General features: G+C 39.9%; 2 protein-coding genes across 5 annotated transcripts in view; one reads left to right on the top strand and one right to left on the bottom strand.

Annotated features, from left to right (window-relative positions):
* LOC146460857 (uncharacterized) overlaps positions 1–17,016 on the bottom strand; it is a 47,584-nt gene extending 30,568 nt beyond the window's left edge. Inside the window, exons 1-7 of one of the 3 annotated variants that reach the window (XM_085087810.1) lie at positions 16,294–17,016; positions 10,382–10,509; positions 7,638–7,782; positions 6,791–7,492; positions 5,985–6,110; positions 5,127–5,224; positions 2,741–2,936 (exon numbers count right to left, since the gene is read on the bottom strand). In XM_085087810.1, coding sequence (XP_084943936.1) covers positions 2,741–2,936; positions 5,127–5,224; positions 5,985–6,110; positions 6,791–7,492; positions 7,638–7,772 — 1,257 coding nt within the window. In that variant the 5' untranslated portion in view covers positions 7,773–7,782; positions 10,382–10,509; positions 16,294–17,016. Of the gene's footprint in view, positions 1–2,740; positions 2,937–5,126; positions 5,225–5,984; positions 6,111–6,790; positions 7,493–7,637; positions 7,786–10,381; positions 10,841–16,293 lie in introns of those variants that run through there. The other 2 variants (XM_085087809.1, XM_085087811.1) reach the window with 2 other exon arrangements.
* A 3,506-nt stretch (positions 17,017–20,522) lies between these two features.
* The window catches only part of LOC146460856 (ubiquitin-conjugating enzyme E2 variant 2-like), a 12,770-nt gene continuing 11,921 nt past the window's right edge, over positions 20,523–21,371 (top strand). The window contains exons 1-2 of one of the 2 annotated variants that reach the window (XM_085087581.1): positions 20,523–20,651; positions 20,785–20,924. In XM_085087581.1, coding sequence (XP_084943707.1) covers positions 20,639–20,651; positions 20,785–20,924 — 153 coding nt within the window. In that variant the 5' untranslated portion in view covers positions 20,523–20,638. The remainder of the gene's footprint in view (positions 20,652–20,784; positions 20,925–21,371) is intronic. The other variant, XM_085087582.1, reaches the window with a different exon arrangement.

Here is a 21,371-nt window from a genome sequence, read left to right as displayed (position 1 = left end):
CAATTTTTCATGGCATGTTTTTTGTTTGTTTTCGTTTGAGTGGGGTGAAGCTAAGGTTCTGGAAAAGGCATTCTTTGATAACTGACTTGTTTCTTAATAGCTTTGTTAAATTCCATTTTTTTTTTTTTTTTTTTTTTTACTATTCTCCGTCACTTTAATTACCTGTCGATCGAGAGCAACACAAAAACGAAGCTGAGACGTAACTGTCATTTATTACTGACTCATCAGCGAAGAAAACTCGGCATCATTGTATAATTGAAGCCTGTAGATGAAGTACTATAATCAGTAACGTATATCGCAGGTCTATCCTTTCTTTCGAGATATTTCTTCTACTGCTTTTAGTATTTCCTAGAGCCGTGGCCTAATAGCCCAAGCAATTCCAAATCGGTTCATTGTCCAAGTCCAGCTGAGACCAAACTACGCAAGCTTCTTAAACATAAAACAGGGGTCAGTTCCTAAAAAAACTGTGGTGCTGCGTCGGTGAGGAGTAGTAACAAATGTTTGATTTATCAAACAGTTGATAACTAAAGGTAAATTGGCCACCGTAAAGAGATTCAAGTACTAAGCGTTATCCTTTCGCCAGAGCGAATCAAAGAATTGTGGTTGTTTGTGCTTGGCAATGGAGATGCGCTATTGGTGGGAGCATGGTAACGTGGAAAACAAAAATAAATTAGTCGAATGAAAAACGTTTGTTAATTTAGTCCGAGGGGTTTGGTTTCTGTGTTACCATAATGAAGAAAATGCCACAGACTGCCATGTCTTCGTAAGAGTGGTTAGGCAAAGAACCAATAATCGAGCAGATTTGGCCCAAGAAAATCGGCCCGATTTATAATCAAAGTACCCTTTGAGCATTTTCCTGAATTGAACAGGTGAATGAAATATATGTTTCGGATTATATCTGAAGTGATTTGCTTCTTTAATTTTGTTACCTAGAGTATGATTACCAGTTGCTCCCTAATGTAGTAAAGAAACACCGTTGTGGCCGTCCTAATCAGCGGTTCAATAGATGGGGTCGTCATTTTTTTCCCAACGTTTGGAAAGTGACGTTGTTTGGGTTGGTGTCGCGGAAAAGTCCTCAGGCCTGTAATATGTAGATCCAGGGATCGACTCGCGTAATGAGCATGTTCTGTGTTCATTTTTTTTCCTTCCGCACTGACTTTTTTTTTCTTCCCAAACTGAAAGGTAATATTTTACCGTACTGAAAACAATATTAACCGAAATTTAGCGTTCTCCATTCCAGCATTTAAAAATTCATGCGAAGTCCGTTCTCGTTCGAGAGCTTGCGCACGCAGTTCATTGCATTGAGATTTTCAGAATCCCCAAAATTCTATTTTTTACCGGTCGAGTGTTTGTTAGGCTATTTCAGCAACCGCAAGCCGTATTGTGAAAGTACCCTAAATTTGCTGAAAGTCAGTTACAGCCCACGGACCGACCGATGAAAAGATGGAACGATGGAACGACCAAGCGAGTGACTTTTCGTTCATTACGATAAGTTGTTCATTGCACATGTGTTAAAAAATTTTAGCAGTGCCGTATATATATATATTTTTTATCTGCTCGATTTTCACCCTGCGCTAAATAAAACCAGGAAAAAAGGAAATAAGCCGACAAATCGTAACGTGTAAATTGGCCCGTGCGACTGACCCTACTATATAATCAGACCGAGTGCAAGGGCCTCCACAGACGGGGTAAATTATTTTCAGCAGACAACTTCATTGCCAACTATTATTATTCTAAATAGACTTGAGTAATATTCACAGACGAGAGAAAGCAAGTTGTCGATAACGAAACTGCTGCGTTTATCGAGAACTAAAGTAGCCCTGTCTCAGGAATAGGCCTTATCACGGTTTGAAATAACAGTGTTTGTATGGAAATCCGATGTCAGATAATTTTCATAAAACATTGCTTCTGAAAAATTCATGAATTGAAAACTTTTGGCACTAACAAAAGGATTTTCAGGAAAAAATTGGAGGGATCGTGTTTTGAACTTTCCATACATTTCCCTGTATTCGTTTTTTCCCGCGAACTATTTTTAGTAGCAGTTCACGGCTAGTTCGGTATGGAAAGTTCAAAACACGACAGGGCGCTTTCTGGCAAAGCTACATCCCTCCACTTTTCTTTCTTAAAATCCTTTTCCTAGTGCCGAAAGTTTCCAATTCACGAATTTTTCAGAAGCGAGGTTTTCTGAAAATTATTTGACATCGGATTTCCATACAAACACTGTTACTTCAAGCCTGTTTGCCTACTCGTCAAAATGGCGTCGAAAACCGTGATAAGGCCTATTCCTCTACCGCCGCCTATGTAGGGCGGAGGTAGAGGCAGTCCTGAGACAGCACTACAACTAAAGTAGTTTTCCTGAAGGAAACTGCTTTGTAATGCAGGCGACTTTATTTTTCACCAATTGTTGTCGATAATTGGTTCACACACGAGACGTTTTTTTTTTAATCGATAATTTCTTGTTGTCGCCAGCCTACCAAAAGGTCAGTATCGACAACAATTTGCCTCGAGCTCGTCTGTGGAGGCCCTAAATTAGCCTTAATGCCGGGAGCACATCCTATAAGATCTGAACGCTTCTAATAGCTTCACTATTTTCATCTATTTTTTAGCTGCCCAAGCCTCACAAAGGTGGGAATGTTCCTACACGTAGAAATGGAGCTGTGGCTTACGTCTCCCCATTCCTCCCCGCTGAAAAATAAGCCAAATAAAAGCGACACTAGGCGGCCTATTACAAATTACGTACCTTGGGTAGCGTTTCAACAACAAGAGCTCTGAGCTTAAAATGGTCGTAGCCATCTTGCCCCAAACGGTTTAGTTGGTCTTCCACTGCGTGAAACAAACAGTTGCCATCACCAGGAACGTCCTTACGTAAGCGAAGTCTACGAAGTTTCGCTCTTTCTTCTAAAAGCTTTTTGCTGTCTTTTTTTGGCGAGCCTTTCCTAAAAAGATAATTGAGAAGAACATTTGATTTGCCAGTTTCTAGAATAGCATAGGCGGTCGGCAACTAGTAAAATGAGCTAATTAATTTGGAATTAAGGCCTTCCTGGTATTGCCATAATATGGTTCACTTACTCAAAAACTTTAGCAATTTTTTATTTTATGAACTGTTTTATACAGGTTTCCGGCCTGGGAATATTGATAAATTTGTCTACATAGTAACTTTTAACACAAGATGCAATATATGAGAATCTCATGGATATATGTAACATTTTTGTTGTGATCGTTTAATGCAGAATGCTTGGAAAAAGTGGGGTTTTCTTTATTTACGCTGGAATTGACAAGTGAAACTATTTTGCCTAACAGTAAAATACGTTGTTTCTTGTCCTCTTTGGATATTTCAAAACTCCTTTTTGTAAACAAGATGGACTCACACCTCGTCAACATGAGATCGTTTGTATTCCTTTGCAAAACATTTATACCACAAAACGGGCGAGTGCGAGCCAAGGAAATCATAATCGTGACTTTAAAGACGAGTTTCAAATTTATTAGGAATAATAATAATAATAATAGTAATAATGATAATAATAATAATAATAATCATTAATAATAAACGAATATTTAAACAGGAATAAACCAATCAGTACAAACAGTATTGTTATCAAAGGGGTCCTGTAAAAACTAAAAATGTAAAGTGTGCAAGCAGAAAATACAGCGGTAAAAAGTGATACTATAAAAAAAAATTACAAATAACAATGTTCGTTGACTTTTTGCCTAAATAAGACTCTGGAGTTAAGGTTACGGATCTCTAACGATAAACTATTGTAAACTTCCTTCCTATAAATAAGTCATGTGACCCGTTTTGCTAAATAATCCGTTACGTCACGCTACATATCTTTTCAAGACCCGAAGGCAGAAGTATTTTAAGGTCTGTTTTATTATCAAGTTTGGTGGTCTTTCAATAAATTTCTGCATAGTTAAAATTGTTTTAACTAGCTGGCTTAAGCCATGCCTTCACACGCTTGGGATAACGCGCATTCTTCAACACATTAGATATCCTTTTAATAATCATCACATCTAGAACATGTTACCACCAATCAAGTAAAACGTGGTAGTTACCAGCAGGCAGCTTAATAATAATTAAAAAAAAAAAAAAAAGTTAACTTATGGGACCTCAAGATTTTTGTTGTTTCTCCTGGTTAAGAGTTCTAAAATTCTACATATCAAAAATTAAAATTATTATACTTCGCCTAAACTACACTGATCAAAAGCGAAAAAAAAACACTGGTCAAGAGCAAATTTTTAATCCTCACATTTCCACCGTAAAGCAAAACGCATGCTTATGTTTCCTCAAAGGGCTCGCATGGAATTCTGGACAAAAAAATATTCTGACTGGCTTTTCCTCAGTTTTATGTCTCTGATCACTTGACTCTGGGCGTGGTCCAATTATATACGGCGCTATACAGTGGTCACGTGATGAATAATCACGTGACCGATTAACAAGATCAAACAACCGAGGAAGACGTCGAGATAACGTTGAACTATCTTGTCCCGAAAAAAACAAACAATTTGCTCGAAGGCAGTAATTTAGGCCATCAAACTAGGTTCATGGGACAAACATCCTGCATATTGCTAGATTTGAAAGTCGATGCGTGGCATATGCGCAATTTAATAAAAATGATGCTTTATTTTAAAGGGACACAGCCAACTTTGTGAGCGCGCTGACCTGGACGCTAGTTTTGTCAGTTTAAAAAGCGTCTACCTCAACCTGAAATCAAAGGTCACCGCGTCGAATACATCTTGAAATCCGATTCAATCATTAACTGAAAAACTGTTTCTGAGCATGCTTTTGCTCATATAAGCCTAAAAGAGTGTAAACTTTTTTTCGTTCAAATGTAATCCCAATCATCAAGGAGGAAATGAAACTCGGGTTACCTGGAAAGTAACAGGAAAAATTACCCACAGAGAGGATGTATTATTCACTGAGTGACACACTGGCATACTCGAAAAAGGAAATCGGATTTCTCCGAACAGGATTTCCAACCTAGGACCTTCCATTACTATTTCGGATGCTCTAGCACTGAGCTACAGGGGACTCACGAGAGCTACACAATTAAAAAATTTTATTGGCCTAACGGCCGTATACTCATCGGAATAGGTTAATATTACATGATACAATGTTCAAATCTAACCTGTCAAGCAATTGCGGCAAGTATTTGCGCACCAGGGCACGATCATTCTCAGACAGCAGAGTAAGCACACTCTCAGCATGAACGGATGTGTATGAAGGTTGCAACATCAATAATAGCGACACTTATGGAATATTCACTATAGTAAAATGCAAGGTAAAACTGGTTCACTAACGGTTGAAAACTAAATGAAATACCATTTCCCTTAGGATGATTTGTCACCGTTTCTGTAATTCTTTTAGCGCGGAGCAGAAGAAAACCAAACTGATCGTTCAACTTTGCTCCCTAGAGTTAAATAAAAGTTCAGTTTTGTTGTCCGTGAACAACTGTCTTGGGCTATAGATGGTCAAAAGTTTACTAGCCATGGAGATCGTTGTAACTTACGAAGCTTTACGAAATTCGGATTTTTTTCAAGATTTTTCTCTGTCTCCTGGAAAACTTGAGCTTGAAGCTGATAAGCGGTGGTAGTTCGTTCTCCCTTTGAGAGCGTTACATGAAACCTTTCTCCTGTTGTTCCAGGAGAATTTTGTGAAACTTATAACTAGGTTTCCTATTCGACTTGATAGACTTTTGTCCTAGCCTGAATATTTTCAAAATGGTCGCTGCTCGTAGAATAGATGCGAACTACAGCAAAGGGGATCAATCTTTTACTATACTTTTTTTGTGAGATAATATATTTGAGGGCCCCTAGCTATGTGCCTGAGATACTACTTATGAACTCAGTAAACGAAAAATTTGCTTACGAAATTTGGATACAGGTAATGAGTTCAGTTTGTAACGTACAATTAATTCGGCCGAGTATCTATTCTAGCTTGGCTCTACAATCAACTTGCATAAGCAATACCTCAACGTTATACTTACATCCAAAACGCCCAACACAGACAGTGTTATTACCAGCAGATTTTTGGCGTCACTTTCAGTCATTCTGTTCTCCACTGTCTTCCTTATGGCGTCTTGATCCTCCTTCAGTTTCCCTTCTGTTTTCGTCTGCGGCAAAGATAAAAATAAACAACAAAATTTTAATCTACCTCCCAGCATTTTAGCGACTTTTAGTGATAAATTTACATAAAGATCGAAATAAACATGTCCCGACGTTTTAGAGATATCATAAGTTGAAAAGTAATTTTTGGTCCTCCTTCTTGGCAGCGAGGTCGTATTTTGTCGGCTGATCGTCGGCTTAACACAATGGTGATGTCACCGTTGACGACCTAGCGGACTTTTCTTGTGTTCGCACTATGAAACGGTTCACTTTCTTGATCGGTTCTTCATTCGTGATACCTTGAAATCTCCTTGTTAGAGCTTAAAAGTGGAAGAGAGAAAGCCAAGAAGCTAAGCGCTGTCGAACCCACTCGTCACTATGATCACGATACCAAGAGTTGCTCCAATTTAAAGGGGCATTAATTCTCTTCTCTAATTCGCGGGCATTATATTCCTGTTCAATTCAGTTCTCACTGAGAGTCGTGTCCGCAGAGTTTTCAGCGTAGTAGAAGTAAAAGTAGATCGCTAAAACTACCAAGTGGGGCCCGTGTCAGGTTGTATACATAGCGTGGGGGATGAGTCAGGTTGCGTTCGCCAATACCATCCAAGATGGTGGCAGCATATGATCTCAACAATAACTGGCTATACTCTCAACTACAACAAAGTGTGTTTTGGTAATAAATACGTACCTTGTTCTGTTCTTCTTGACTGGATGAATGGATAAGCCAAGTAAATTTTTCGATTTTCTCGAAAAAAACCTCATTCCGTAGCTGTTCAAAATCCAAGCATAAGCGTGCATCAATGTCATTAGTGTTTTGTCTCATAGCCACGATCATTATACCCACTGGAGGTATCTTTATGTCCTTAAAGAAATCGCTCAAATAAACATCAAGAAGTGTCTTGTAGACAAAGGTCTGATGCAGTTTATTTCCATAATTACTTGGTGAATTCCAAAACGACTTTTCAGGATCATCACCCGTGTATGTCGCTAGTTCAATAACTATAACTCTTCCGTCTTTAGTCATCTGGCCAATAGCATCGATCTGTCCGCTCCAGAAATCTTTTATTTGTGCATTGCTGGCAAAACCTAGTATTCTAACCTCGGAATCCACAATTTTGCAATCAAATCCTTCCTCTATTTTTCTAGCAAGCTCTTTTGCTCGTTTTAGGTCATCAGCGTCAGTGTTTTCTTTCCTTTGCCTTTTCTTTATAAATTCTTTTAGACGCGCGTGCATATCAATACCCGTAACAGCTGCCCCACGTGTCTGACTTCGGAGTTTCTGGCTACCAGTTGCTTGTTTGCTACCAACTCCTTCGCCATCCCAGAGGGAAGTTTGGAGTTTTTGACTGAATGACTTTTCGACCGCCTCTTTCTTATTGCGTTTATTAAACTATGATTAATCAGAGAAAAAAAAAAAAAAGGCAGTGAGACACGCAGGTTACAATAACAATTGCAGACTGAGCTAGATGATAGTCAAATTCATATCAAGGAAACGAAACTGAACAAATAAACGACTTGCATGTTCCATAACTTACCTTCACTTTTTTGATAGATGTGTGATCTTTGCGTTCGCTGGGATTTTTGGGCTGGTTCTTTGACAAATGATCCGTAGTAAATCTTAGAAGTTTTTCTTCAGTAAGTCCTTTTGTTTCTTCATTATCTTCCTCCATTGCGTGTGATCTGCTTTACAGTAAAAATACATTGTGATCACACCGTGATCACACGTAAAAACGTTTACATGTTATCACAGATGTGATCATGGATGTGATGCCAAGTTGATTACAGGTTGTGATCACACGTAATGTTAGTACAGTTGAACCTCTCCACAACGGCCACCTTGGGGACAGAAAAAAGTGGCCGTTGTGGAGAGGTGGCCGTTATGGGGAGGTAGGGGTATAATATGACACCTTTTGTTTTCGGGAAGTACAACATGTTCATTGTGCCAAGTTCATGCTTGCTGTAGCCAGTACATTAAATAAGATATATACAGATAAAATACACAATAAGACGTAAAAAATGTTTTGAATCAAAATGACGAAGACGAAACGAGCAAGGTTCGCAACATTCGCTATATTATTGTAGACAATTTATGCTTACTTCAGCATATAAATGGAACTCAACCAAAATACGTATATCATTAAAATGGATACAGAAACGTAATGTTCCGAGGACAAATGTCGATTACAGCATCAGTTTATAAAAAAAAAAGGTTTTTACAAAAAAGAATTGTACTGGCCGTTGTCTAGAGGTTATTTTGGCAGTTGGCCGGGGACGCACTTTAGTGGCCGTTTCCGTTGTAGAGAGGTGGCCGTTATAGAGAGGTTTAAAGAAGAGCTAATGTATGGACTGTCCGCCGGGACAAAAAAATGTGGCCGTTGTAGAGAGGTGGCCGTTGTGGAGAGGTGGCCGTTAGTGGAGGTTCGACTGTACTGTAATCACTGGTGTGATCACGCTTGTGATCACAGCATTAACAACTGTTGATCATTCCATTATCACATACAACATACAGCCTTTAACGGAATCCGGAATCATCGAGTTGGGATTCGAGTTCGAGTTGGACTTCGAGTTGGATTTCGAGTTGGACTACTATAAAAATACAATAAATATATAAATAAATAAATAATTAAATAAATAAATAAATAAATAAATAAATAAAATTCTTCGGTATTTTCAAACGCGAAGGCGCCCGCTCGAAGTACTCCCATGTGAAAGGAGCGTGGATGCTCCCAAATTTAAAACTGAATTAAAAGAGCCCAAACTGGGTGAGGCTCGAGCTTTATTTATTTATTCGAGGGGTATCATGGCGTTTTATTTCTGTGGTTTGTATCTTCACGTGCAACCCCAAATTACAGCGAGAAAGATTTGCGCTTCGTCTTAAGTAAGACCAAAATCCGTGATTTTACACCCGTAAGCGAGACGACGAGCATCCTCGCCCCTTTCACATGGGAACACCCATCACCCTCCTTCCACAAATGAAGGATAGCATGTATACGATTATTTTTTTTTTTCTGCAAAATGTAGATACTAACCATGATCCAACGATCTATAAGTGGTGTACAACAACAACAACAACAACAACAAAACCAATTTTCACTGATCTCTGTTCAGAAAGTGGCCGGATTCGAAAGTGAAAGTGGCGTGACGCTAATTGATTGATAATTATCCCGAAAACGCAACAGTTCAATTTATAATAACAATATTATGTTCTATAATATTACCTAAAAATTTTTAGAAGATAAAATCATTTTAACTTAGATAGTTAAAGTTTGAAGCAGTTAGTTAATTAACTTCTTTCTGTTGCCTTCGTTCACGTGCGACTGTCTGAGGGTCAATCGCCTCAGATTTTCCAATAATATTAGAGTTTTTAAACTTTATCTCGTTCTGTGAAATGTTGCCTCAACGTTTCGAAACGAGGACGTTATAGCCCCGTATATTTCCTTTAGATAACATTTAATTCTTTAACATTGTCTTGGCCTTCGATAAAGCACTTACCGGGGAAGTGGTATCGTCCCTACCGCCCTTCCCCCCCTCCACCACCCACCTAACTCCCACCCCCAACAAAAATAGCTTGTTTGCGGATGAATATTTGCATAGGTTCGATTTCCGTTAGGTATCCAAGTGAGCGCAGCAGTAACTCCAAACAGAAAAAGCCTATATAGTTTCTACTAGCAACACAGGTACATGCATATCTTTGGTTTTGCCTTAAACCTTTGTCTTGAGAGAAAAGCATGTTTGCGCGCGTTGCAGAAGTACCGAAATGAAAAAGCAAAAATTATATTATCAGCTAACGATCTATTGATTTGAATAATCAGAGATTGATACAGTTATGAACACATACCAAGGAAGTAACGTTGACTAATCTCGGATTTTTAATATTGCTAATTATTGGCTTAATCATTGACTTCAACAAATCCAACTCGAACTCGAAACAAAACTTGATGATTCCCTACCCAATTCGGCCATTTCTCTCGACGTTTCAGGGGCGTAAAATAACCACAGGCGGCCCAAGTTCAAGTTGTGACTTGTGAGCGATGATCATCGACTGCGTAATCGCGTTCACGGTGCAAATATGAGATCGCGGGATCGCGGGATCAGGTGGTTAGTATTATCACTTTAAAGTGTTTGATGCGCGTGTGAGCATCTTACTATGTTAGCGCAATAGAAGTAAATAAATAAATAAATTATTATTATTACTATTATTATTATTATTATTATTATTATTATTATTATTATTATTATTATTATAAATACTGTAAAATTCTTAATAAAAATGACGTACCTTGCTTCTACGGCGTATTGATTATTGTCTGCTTGCTTCTTTTGCTAATCTGAGGCCACTTTAGCGTGTTATCGCTTCCTACTCCTACGAGAAAGACACGGCGTCACAGTCCAGTTCGGAAGGCCCTTCTGAGGAGCAAAAAATCCGAACTCAAAATGATCGAGCGGCAACAAATCCAACGCAGAATCCCGTTACAAATATCCTAGTTTTATGCGAGTCAAATATATCCTAGTTTTATGCTAGTTATGCCCTGCAGCCGACGCCAAGCGGAAGTTTGCTGTCTCAAGATGGTAGAGAGCCGACTGTGCACTACTATTCACCACAACACACCAGAGGTTACCTAAGCTCCATCAGAGCTATAGACCGTGACCTTTGCGTGAGTGTTGTAATATTATGAGCGTAAAGAGTATTCAACAGCTAAGGGAAGTAGTATAGAGAATGGCGGTTCTAGCGCAGATTTGAAATTTCCCTTAAACCAAGCCATTGTATATTTGATGGAAACTGAAAATCAAGTGCGTTTAAATATTTACATAAGCGAATGAAACAGGAAAACTTAACATAGCGTGACATTCTTAGAAAAACAGGACATTATTCTCGGTAAAACATGAAGTCTATGATGTCATAGCACAGGGACTTTTCCGAGAACATGAGTAATCAAATTTTTGGGTTTTGTGTAGACCGACACAGGTGTGTCGTGACGTCATATCTTTTTAGATTTTATAATGTTCATATGCGAAGTAGCCTGCGAACGCATCTCGACAGCCGGAAATGCGTCTGCGTTCGCAGGTTATATGCGAAGCTGCTTGTACCGTTATTTAGGATATATCTTTTATCGTCGAAGCAAGACAATGACAACTGACAATTGACTAGTCCCTCAGGCTTGACTCGTATGGCGTCTCCAGGTTTTAATTCACTCAAATCTTTGGCGTTCCGGTCATAGTAGATCTCAGATTTCTTGGTTTTGATGGCCTTCTCTTCCAACACATTCTCCCCAATGTTTGGTACCAATAGTGTTCCTTTCATAGGGATTTCAGTTCTTGCTCGCGATTGAGGAGTCTATGGCTTGGAGGCTTAGCTTGGAGATGTGGTCATGCCAACTGTGGGTGTGTTGTGCTGATCAAGTAATGCTTCATATGGATTCAAAGCAGAAGCTTGAGATTTTCGCAACACTGATTTTGCAATCTTCACCGCCGACTCTGCTTTGCCATTACTTTGGTGGTGTTGTGGGGAAGATTTGGTGTGCTTGCCGATTTTCTTCCGTTGACAGACTTGTGAGAATTCAGCTGAGTCGTAAATCGCACCAGAGTCTGTTAGAATTTCATCGGGTATTCCCTATCTAGCAAACTGCTTTTGTATCAGATCAATTATTTCAGCAGCGGTTTGGTTATTCATCAGGTCAAAGTCAATCCAATCGCTGTAATAGTCAACTAATACTAGATAGTATTCTTTGTTCCATTCGAAAATGTCAGAGGCAACTTTGGACCAAGGTCCGTTTGGAATCTCATGACTCCGTAGAGTTTCCTTTTGGTTTTTTGTCTGAAATGTGTTGCAGGCTTCACATGAAGCAATGAACTGTTTCAATTGAACGTTCATTCCTGGCCACCATGCGGATCTTCTAGCACATCTAAGACTGTGTATACCCATGTGTGCTTGGTGCAGTGACTTGCGCAGAGCAGCTGGGATTACGAGACGGTCACCCCTGTAAACAATCCGATCACAAAACGACAGTTCATCTCTGACAGACCAAATAGTAGTATTTTAATAGGAATGTGTTGCTTGCGCGTTTTCCAGCCTTCGGAGATGTGGTGAATTACTGACTGTAGAACATCATCTTTGGCTGTTTCTTCTGCAATCTCACTTAAAGAGCTTGTCACGTGAATCTTCAGTTAGCAGTCGGGTGGTTTCAATCTCTTGTTCAATCTTGCTGCGGTTCTGGTTCATTTTTGGGGACCTGCTAAGAGCGTCAGCAAGAAGGAGGTCTTTCCCTTGTACTTGAATTCCAAGTCATATCCCATGATTCGGCAGAGCATTCTCTGAAGTTGTGAGGCCGTATACAATGCTCAGCATCTCTTTCTCGATTTGGCTGTAACGTTTTTCAGTTTCGGTGAGTGCTCTTGAGGCGTACTGTATAGGCTGACCACCTTGCATAAGACAGGCTCCTAATCCGTGGGATGAGGCATCAAATTGAACTTTGACGATCTCGGCCGTGGTGCAGTGGAAATGAGAGCTTTTATTTCGTCAAAAGCTTTCTGCTCATTTTGTTCCCAGATAAACACAGTGTCTTTCTTCAGCAATGTTCTTAGTGGTTCTGACTCGGTTGACAGGTCTTCAGAGAACCGTGAAAGGTAGGTTACAACACCTAGGAATCTTCTCACTTCTTCTTTGTCGGTTGGAGCAGGCGCGCATAGACCTGGATGCAATCTTGCTTTTTTGGGTCAAGTTTGACTCCTTTGTCTGTGAGTACCACGCCCATGTATGTCAATTCTGTCTTCTTCAGCTGGAATTTCTCCTTGTTGAGTTTGATATTCTTTTGTTGACATCTCTTCAACAAAGCTATCAGGCGTTTATCGTGGTCGGCTATTGCCTCCTCGTATGTGTTACCGGTACCCCAGACTAAGATGTCGTCAGCAATTGCTTTTACCCTTTCCAGGCCCTCCAGATTCTGATCTATTCTTCTTTGGAATTCTTCTGGCGCAACACTGATACCAATGGGCATTCTGTTCCATTTCGTTCTTCCAAGAGGGGTATTAAATGTGGTCAGCAAGGAACTCTCTGTGTCTAGTGGTACATGCCAGAAAGCAGACTTAATATCAGCCAGGGTGAACACCTTAGCCTTGCTTATTTGAGTAAGCAAAGTCTCAATAGTCGGAATTGGGTATTCAGAGCGTTTCAGTGCAGTGTTTAGAGGTCTGCTGTCTATACAGAGTCTTATGCCATTCTTAGCAGAAGGTTGGTTCACGATGGTGGGAGCGTTCACCCATCTCGGGTAGCAGTTTTGTGAGGAGAATGGTGTCCATGGTGTGTGGCGTCAGCACATCTGTGGCTGTTGAAGAGACACTTGGTTTGGCACGTACCACTAAAGCAATGTTTTCTCGCAAGAGTTCAAGAGGTTTGAGTGATTCAGAGTGAGATAAAAGTAGAGGTGTCAAGTCCTTGTCAACAATTTTGAACTGAATTGTTGCTTCTTCTTCTTCTTCTTCTTCTTCTTTGGTTGCAGGGTTAAATGGAAAGACTTTTCTTGTTCCCAGGGTCTGCATCTTGGTTTCTTCATCATACAGGGAAAGGACAGGCCTAATTGTGGTGTTTAGGTCCTTTAAGTCATGATCGCCACTGATGCCTTTGTACACATTGACAGGAAGGATACTACAGGTAGAACCAGAGTCTATCTGTAAAGTCACAGGAATTTTGTTCTTTGATAGCGGCAGGTTTGCAAAAGCTTTCCTATAATCAGAGCGTTGATTTAGGACACAAATTTTGTCCACAACTTCATAGCAGTTTTCTTCATCATCCTCTTCTACTTTCAACACAAATGGTTTCCTTTATGATCTTGATTGTTGGCGATTTGTCTGACGGCCTTGTCTCGCTGTTTACATTCCTTTGAATCTTGAATATGATTTTTGGTTTTGCATTTTCGGCACACTGCACCCCATGCAGGGCAGATTTTTTTGTCTGAAAAGCTATGGCCACCCTTCTTATTAGCACAGTAATTACACTGCACCCCAGGCAGGGCAGATTTTTTTGTCTGAAAAGCTATGGCCACCCTTTATTATTAGCACAGTAATTACACATAAGGACTTTCTTTGGCTTCTCCTTAGACACAGCTTTGATGCTCTCTTTGACCAGCTGTTTTGAGCAGCATTCTTGAACCTCCTGTTTCGTGTTTTCATAGGCTTTGCCAATTGTTGTAGCATCAATTCGTGTGAGAGCATTTCCTTTATCTAGTAATATTTTCTTAAATTCATCATCAGCAATTCCACACACAAACTGGTCTCTCGTTTGTCTATCTTCGTCGGTATAGTTACAGTCTTTAACCAAGAGCGTCAAATCAGTGATAAATGCAGTAATTATCTCTGCCGGTTTTTGCACCCAGTCTTTGAATTTCTCAGCAGCAACAATTTCATTACATTCACTGCTTACCGCGCGCTCCAGTTTCGTCCACAACAGATCGTAGTCATTTACATCTTCGTCTTCGGACCAATCGTACGTCGAGACTATCATAGATCATTTGGCCTTCAGGTCCGAGCCAATCTTGTACCAGAATATATTTCCGTTCGTTAGAAATATTCACCAGGATTCTTTTAAGAATGTAGCCACACTTCTTCTTGAAACATTTCAGCGCTTCCAGTCGATTTTCTTGTTGAGCATTGAACTTCGGTCCCTTATTTCCAGTGAAAGATTACGGGGCCTGTTGAACTGCTTGTCCCGCACCTCCGTCAATCATGTTGTACAACAGCAATAGTGAATTAACACAGAACAGAAACAGCAGCAGAAGTTGTGCGATAAATACCGAAGCCAGCGAAGCACGAAGTGATTCCAGTGAAAACACGGCAACCTGTTTTGGCGCCAATTTCTTCGGTCGTAAAGCACCACGCAAAATTCGGACAAACCCGTATTGAAACTTGCTAGGAGTAAAGGAATCAGCAGATGTATCATCTACTGGTTGCCATGGAAACGGGGTTAACTAATCGTGTTGTAACGGTTTTTTTTAGCAAAGCATAAGGACTTAGGTAATCGAAACTATGTTTGAACCCAGATATTTTAACAGTGCTGAAAGAATTAGAACATCAAGAAAAATATATATATCACTACCAGCGAAAACTGAAGAAATGGTATGGGGCAATCCTTTGCACCCTAAAGCGATTATGAATAATGAATAACCAACAAGAACTTAAAAGAATAATGAATAATTGGCAGAAATATTCAAAGAATAACTAGAAATACGTGACTCGCAAAACCTCGCGAAGCTGGGGCTGGGTGGAAAGCCCTCTTTACTCGTATTGTAGCATCAAATGAGGAGATTAAAAGGTTTCTGAACATAGCAACTATTTTTATGAGCATGGTCTTTTCGAGGTTCCACAGGCTAGTTTGGGGTTGAAAATCTATTTCTGACGCGACGACATGAACAACGTGCGTGAAGCGCTGTCGTGTTCGATTAATTTATTTCCCACGGAAAATTATTTTACTGCGGCCACAAAACGTATTATTTCTTCAATGTAATCTTTCACAAAAGAAGATTTCTGGAAGAAAGGGAAAAGATTCTGGAGAGATAGTTCTGTATCCAGTGAATATTGATGAACATTGCAGTTGAAATTTGACCCGGCACGCAAGCTTTCCCGATGTATGCAAATTTTGCTCCAGACGACGCCAGACAGTCTGACGTCATTCATACTTTGTTTTTCACTGTTGCTAGGCAACAGTGCGGACACCTTCAACGAAATATATAAATATATTTTTCGCTCGAATTCACGCGGCTTAGCTCCGCTCGGGCCGGCTCGGCCCGACAAATTTATTAACCTCGCTTCGCGAGGAATGAATAACGGAGGTCAAATATTCAGCTTCCATCTCCGACACTTACATCCAAGCTCCCAAAATCCTCGCTAAAAAGGCAATAAATCAGCTCAAAAGGAAAATGAAATTGAAGGAAAAGGCGAATGACCGAGACATCGTTTCTACTGTTTACACCGTTTCTACCGTCTCTACTGTTTCCACCTTTAGTATACAGTGAGTATACAGTGCTTGTCTGGTGATTTAAATGTCAGTATACTAGTGATGTCAGCTGTGGTTATTACACTGGGGTGACCCTCATCTTGCGTAATAGCGGTCACGGCGCAAATGACAGTTTGCTGGGAATATTTACGATCGCGGGTTTAAGTGGTACAAATACTGGAAAATTTTTAATAAAAATTACATACCTTGCTTCTACGAAACGATCCTTGCTCGTCGTACAGTGTCTTCAATTAAAATCCAAACACGCGTGATGCGGATCACTTCGCCTTAAACGCGACAAATGGTAGACTTCGCGTAATGTTGGAGGGCTTCTTGGGGAATAGAACCATTCCAATACTCTTAACTGTGATCGTCCTTTACTCTGTAAAGTTCATCTTTCACCAAACTGTGACTCTCTGTCTCTGACTGAAAACTGTCGTACACCTCTTTTTATTTTCCTATCATCCATCATCTAACACCTGTCAAGCGAAGTACGCTTGCGTGGTTCCGTGATTAACATATCTTTGTTTACAACGTTAGCTCTAAGGAAATGACTTTCTCTTAGATTCTAATACAATTCCGGTTCTGATCTGGTCAAATTAAAACAAGATGATGAATATAAAAATTGTAAGGAACACTTTTACAGAGTTAAAGCTATAGTTAATGACAAACTTTCACAAGAAAATAACGTTAAAAGATTATTATAAACGTTATATTTAAGTAAGGAACGGATAAACACCTGTTTTACACCAAACAAACCATTTTTATTTTCGAAAACACACTTTCTTAAAAAGGCTCAGTTGCCATGAGGATAATCCACCTGTTTCCCACCGAATTTATGACAGGAGAAGGTATACGTTGATCCATGGGCCGGCTAGAGAAAAAATGGGTTTCGACTAAAGAAAGGTTATATTTATCTCAAATAAAGTTGAATTCCTCACACTGAAGTAGTCTCTGATATTTTCTGGTCATTTCCCCCTACTTATTTCTTTTAGAATAGCCCCAAGAAATGCACCAGCAAGCATTCATTAAGTCTTGGAAACCGAGGGTCCGTACTCAAACATCTCCATATAAGGAAGCATAGCCCGCTCCTGGGGGTTTAAAAAGGCGCTGGAAGCCTGGTAAGGAAGAGGTTTCGGACAAAGTTCGGGTGCGAGAAAACTGGAAACAAGATGGTTAACATCCGGGTGCTACGAGTTCGAAATATGTGTTTAGTTAGGCCCTGATTACATGCATGAGACCGGTACGAACTTAAACCGGTACGACTTCAGATCGGTCTCCATATATACAGATGCATGCTTGTTAAGTCTATTTATATGAAGCCAATCTGAAAAATTATCTCATGCCGGTTTCACTCATTCCGGTTGCTGAACCTACACGAATGACTCGGACCGGTCTAAAGACAGACAGCAAAACCATGTAAACACTAACTGGTTTGAGACCGGTCTGAGATCATTGTTTTGAGCATGCACAGGAGTGTTGTTGGACCATTCCAAGATGGCGGATCACAGGAAAAAAGTCCAAAGAAAATCAAATCCGTTGGATTTTTAAGGATGCGATTGTTGAGCATTTCATTGAAGCACTGGAAGCATCGAAGATAGAATATGAAGGAAGAGGCCTTGACTTCGAAGGAGATCTTGTCAAGTTGTATTCAGAATTGCGAGTAACTCGCTCCTTTTCTTTTTTTTTCGCTTTCAGCTGTATTCCTATTAGTAGTGCCGCATTTAACATTAATAATGAAACATACCAAAAAACAAGAAATAAAAACTTCCTGCATGTTTCATGTAAACATTCATGCTGATCTCAAGTCTCGTAAAGGTCTCATATAATCAGGGCCTTAAGCCCTGGTCAAACGGCGCATGACATGCAGTCGATGATAGTTGATGATAGTCGATGGTAGTTAAAGCGCGCTCGCTCGTTTGACCACCAACTATCATGCGCTATCATCGACTAGACCAACTATCACTCACTTTGAGCGTGTTCAAATTCTTCATGATAGTTGATGACAGTTTTTCCCGTTAATTCAGTTGACCACGCGCATGATAGTTGATGATAGTTCTTCGGTCAGCTGCAGCTGTTAATTCCACCAGCGCTCTCAAGATTAATTTTCAGTTCCTTCTTCCAACATCTGAAGGAAAACAAGGCAGGCAGCTGCTTTCTTTCGCCGCGAAAAATTCATCCCTGCGAAGTTTTATTTGCGATATCGACACTAGGCAGGTGCCTGACACTAGAAGCTCACGGTAAACTATCGTCAGCTATCATGCGCCGTTTGACCAAGGCTTTAGAAGCTGTTTTCACCGGATAATTTCGTTGTTTGTTTTGAATACCGTGCCATGGAGCGACTAACTAACTCCTATCGCTTTAATACGCCGGAGTTCTCCGATTCAGCGCTTGAAAGACGGTTTTTGGAAGTGTTCGATTTAAATTGTCTTTTTTTTGTTTACAATAGTGATTGTTGTAATATAACTTTCTAAATCCCTTTAAGCTTATTAGAAATGTAAGTAATTTATAATGCCGTAATAGAACAACAAATTCATTCGATGCTGAAGCCATTCGCTGGAGCTGGGAAGAGACTGATATGCATCAAGTACTGTTTGGAAAAGTCCTGACTAAAATGTTATAAATACCGCATCCTTTTGCTTCGTGATTGACCAGTAGCTAAAGTCTCCTAGCAACGGTTAAATCGTTTCCCACCCAGTTACGCTCGCACGCTTAGCGTCCGCGCCTGAGATTCGAATAGGACGCTAGGTTAGCAAGACTAAACGAATGATGCAGGTGTAAAGATCTGAAAAATATATATTTATAAATAAATGAGAGGAAACAACCAAAAAAGACAAAAGTCTACTTCATTGTGAGTAATTCAACTTTATTTGAGATAAATGTAATATTTATTTAGTCGAAACCCACGTTTCCTATTGCCCTTGGTTAGTCATAGGTATAAACAGTTAAAGTAGAACTAATAAGAAGCAAACTATGAACTTAAATAGAGTTGTTTTCTCACAGTATTAGGGGAGGTCTGAACAGAAACTGGAATGTCCAGTTATTTTTCAATATTTCCCGGCAATACATGTTACAAAATTGCCGGACACTTTTTTACTTCCAACACAATAAAACAGTTTGAAAACATTTACGAAAACACTTTTCATCGCTAGTAATTTTATCTTCGAACAATAAAAAGACGACTAGACTTGCCCAAAGTCGTCTTTTTATGCGCGCCGAAAAGAGAGACAAACGAGCGACAACTGGACTCCCAAAAAACGGGACTCTGTAAATTAAACGGGGATACGGACGGGTGGATGAGGACGGAGGACGGCGGACGGCGGACGGCGAATGGCGGATGGGGCTTTTAAAAAAACAAATAGAAAAGAAAATAGGATGTTGATACTGTTAAATTTATTGGTTAATTGTCACCTAAGAAATGCTAGCTTTGGCTACTTTTTGAATTTGAATTAATTTATATCTTATTGTCAGTCAAACAGCGAAAACGCTATAGAACGTTTCTTCTCGTTTTTCAACCAAATCATTCTGAGTTTGAAGTGGAACTCCGTACATTAGCACAACACACCATCCTTCAAAACAACACGTTCACATTCATGAACATTTACGGGATAATCTGATTAACGGGAAAAGTACTGTATGAGCTCTTGTTACTAGGCATTATAGATCGGAAATCGTGGTTATTGTTCGAACAGACAGATCGATATAAGTTATTAAAAGATTATTTTCAGATGTCCAAAGATTTCCCTGCGTAGGATTTGCGAACGTGTCATTTTCCTCACGGGAAATCTGCTCACGAGCGACGTTTCCTTTCGAGTTTTGATTTAGAGCAGAGCCGGTCGCTAAGGGAATGTCATGCTTCATTAGTTCATTCCGCTTGGGTTCTGTAAACACGCGAACAATCCATCGTAAACTCAAATGACAGCCATATCTCAAAACGAGTGAAGGGTTAAAACGAAAATCCCTGAAGTCTGTCTCCCTGTGTTTGCTCGCTATTTACTTGTCTCTATCAGTCCCTTTGGCTTCATCTTACTTGTTTTGCACGTAAAATATAAAAGGCAGGGCTATGGGGCCGAGTAACTCGAAAACCACAAGGTTCCTTTATCCCCCTGACTCGGCTTTTTACACACATCTCATCCCTAATATGTTGTAATTTATTGTAATTTGCAGTAGCTAGAGTGTAATTTGTTATGAGTCTAATAAATCCACTTGTTGTTGTTGCCTTGACCATGGTCACGATAGCTGACAGGAGGTCACGCTTTTTTATTACTGACTGCTCTTGAGAAATTTTCCATTTTAATTTCCACGGCTTCTTGAAAAGAAAGTGAAAAAATCAGAAACCCCTGCCCCTCCGCCAAAGAATAGAATTCAGAAAATGAACAGCCCAGGTTACTCGGTCAGGCGCCGAAAGTTTTCCGAGTTTTGCCGACCATCAGCCGAGCCTTGTTCCGTAAAACTCGACATCCACTCGAATCTAAATCGACTATTCCCGGAAATTAGCTCGTCTCAAGCCCTCATCATCGATTTCCATTTGGCGTGGTAGAGAGATTCAAGATGGCGGTCGTAGGTAAGGGAAAGTTGACATTTGTTCTAGGTCTTTGCTGGTCTCTTGTTTGCCCTTTCGGAGGTTAATCTGCATTTTCACATGCTTCGGTTTCTCAAGTTGAAATTCTTTTTCTCTACCTGCTTATTTTCACAAGCAGTGCCTCGGAATTTTCGCTTGCTCGAAGAGCTGGAAGAAGGACAGAAAGGCGGCGACGGCACAGTAAGCTGGGGTTTAGAAATGGACGACGACATGTCTTTAACATACTGGAATGGAACAATTATTGGACCTCCTAGAGTGAGTAGAACCTTAAAAAGGTGCTGGTGCCGGTTTGAAATACAAAAGAGTGTGAACTTTCGTTTAATGCTAACGATGCTGAAAATATTTCTTAAAGTTTACTTAGTCAGAAGCGACAGATTGTACTGTAAGAAAAGAACATATTTCATTGTTTTTTTTTTCTTCTGTAAGCTGTATTTTCACACCGCGGTGCTACAGGTATTAGTCTAATGACGTTATAAAGTACTGTATGTTGTCGTATATCCCAGAAAAGCCTACCAGTAATTTGTGACAGTCAACGGAATTTACACATCGCAGTGATTCAACAGAAAATTTAATAGGCTAGTTGATTCTTGCGAAACGAAAACTTTTCTATTACTAGAGCGATGCAAGATGGAACCCGAAGTAGAGCTTAAAAAAATGTCCATGTCTGTGGAAAAATATTCTTGGGGAAGAAAAATAGAAAGC

Source organism: Pavona decussata, unplaced genomic scaffold (assembly GCF_977016875.1).
Source record: "Pavona decussata unplaced genomic scaffold, jaPavDecu1.1 SCAFFOLD_207, whole genome shotgun sequence".
Lineage (NCBI taxonomy): Eukaryota > Metazoa > Cnidaria > Anthozoa > Scleractinia > Agariciidae > Pavona > Pavona decussata.
Note: the sequence above shows the minus strand (reverse complement) of the source record. Positions and strands in the feature narration are given on the sequence as shown.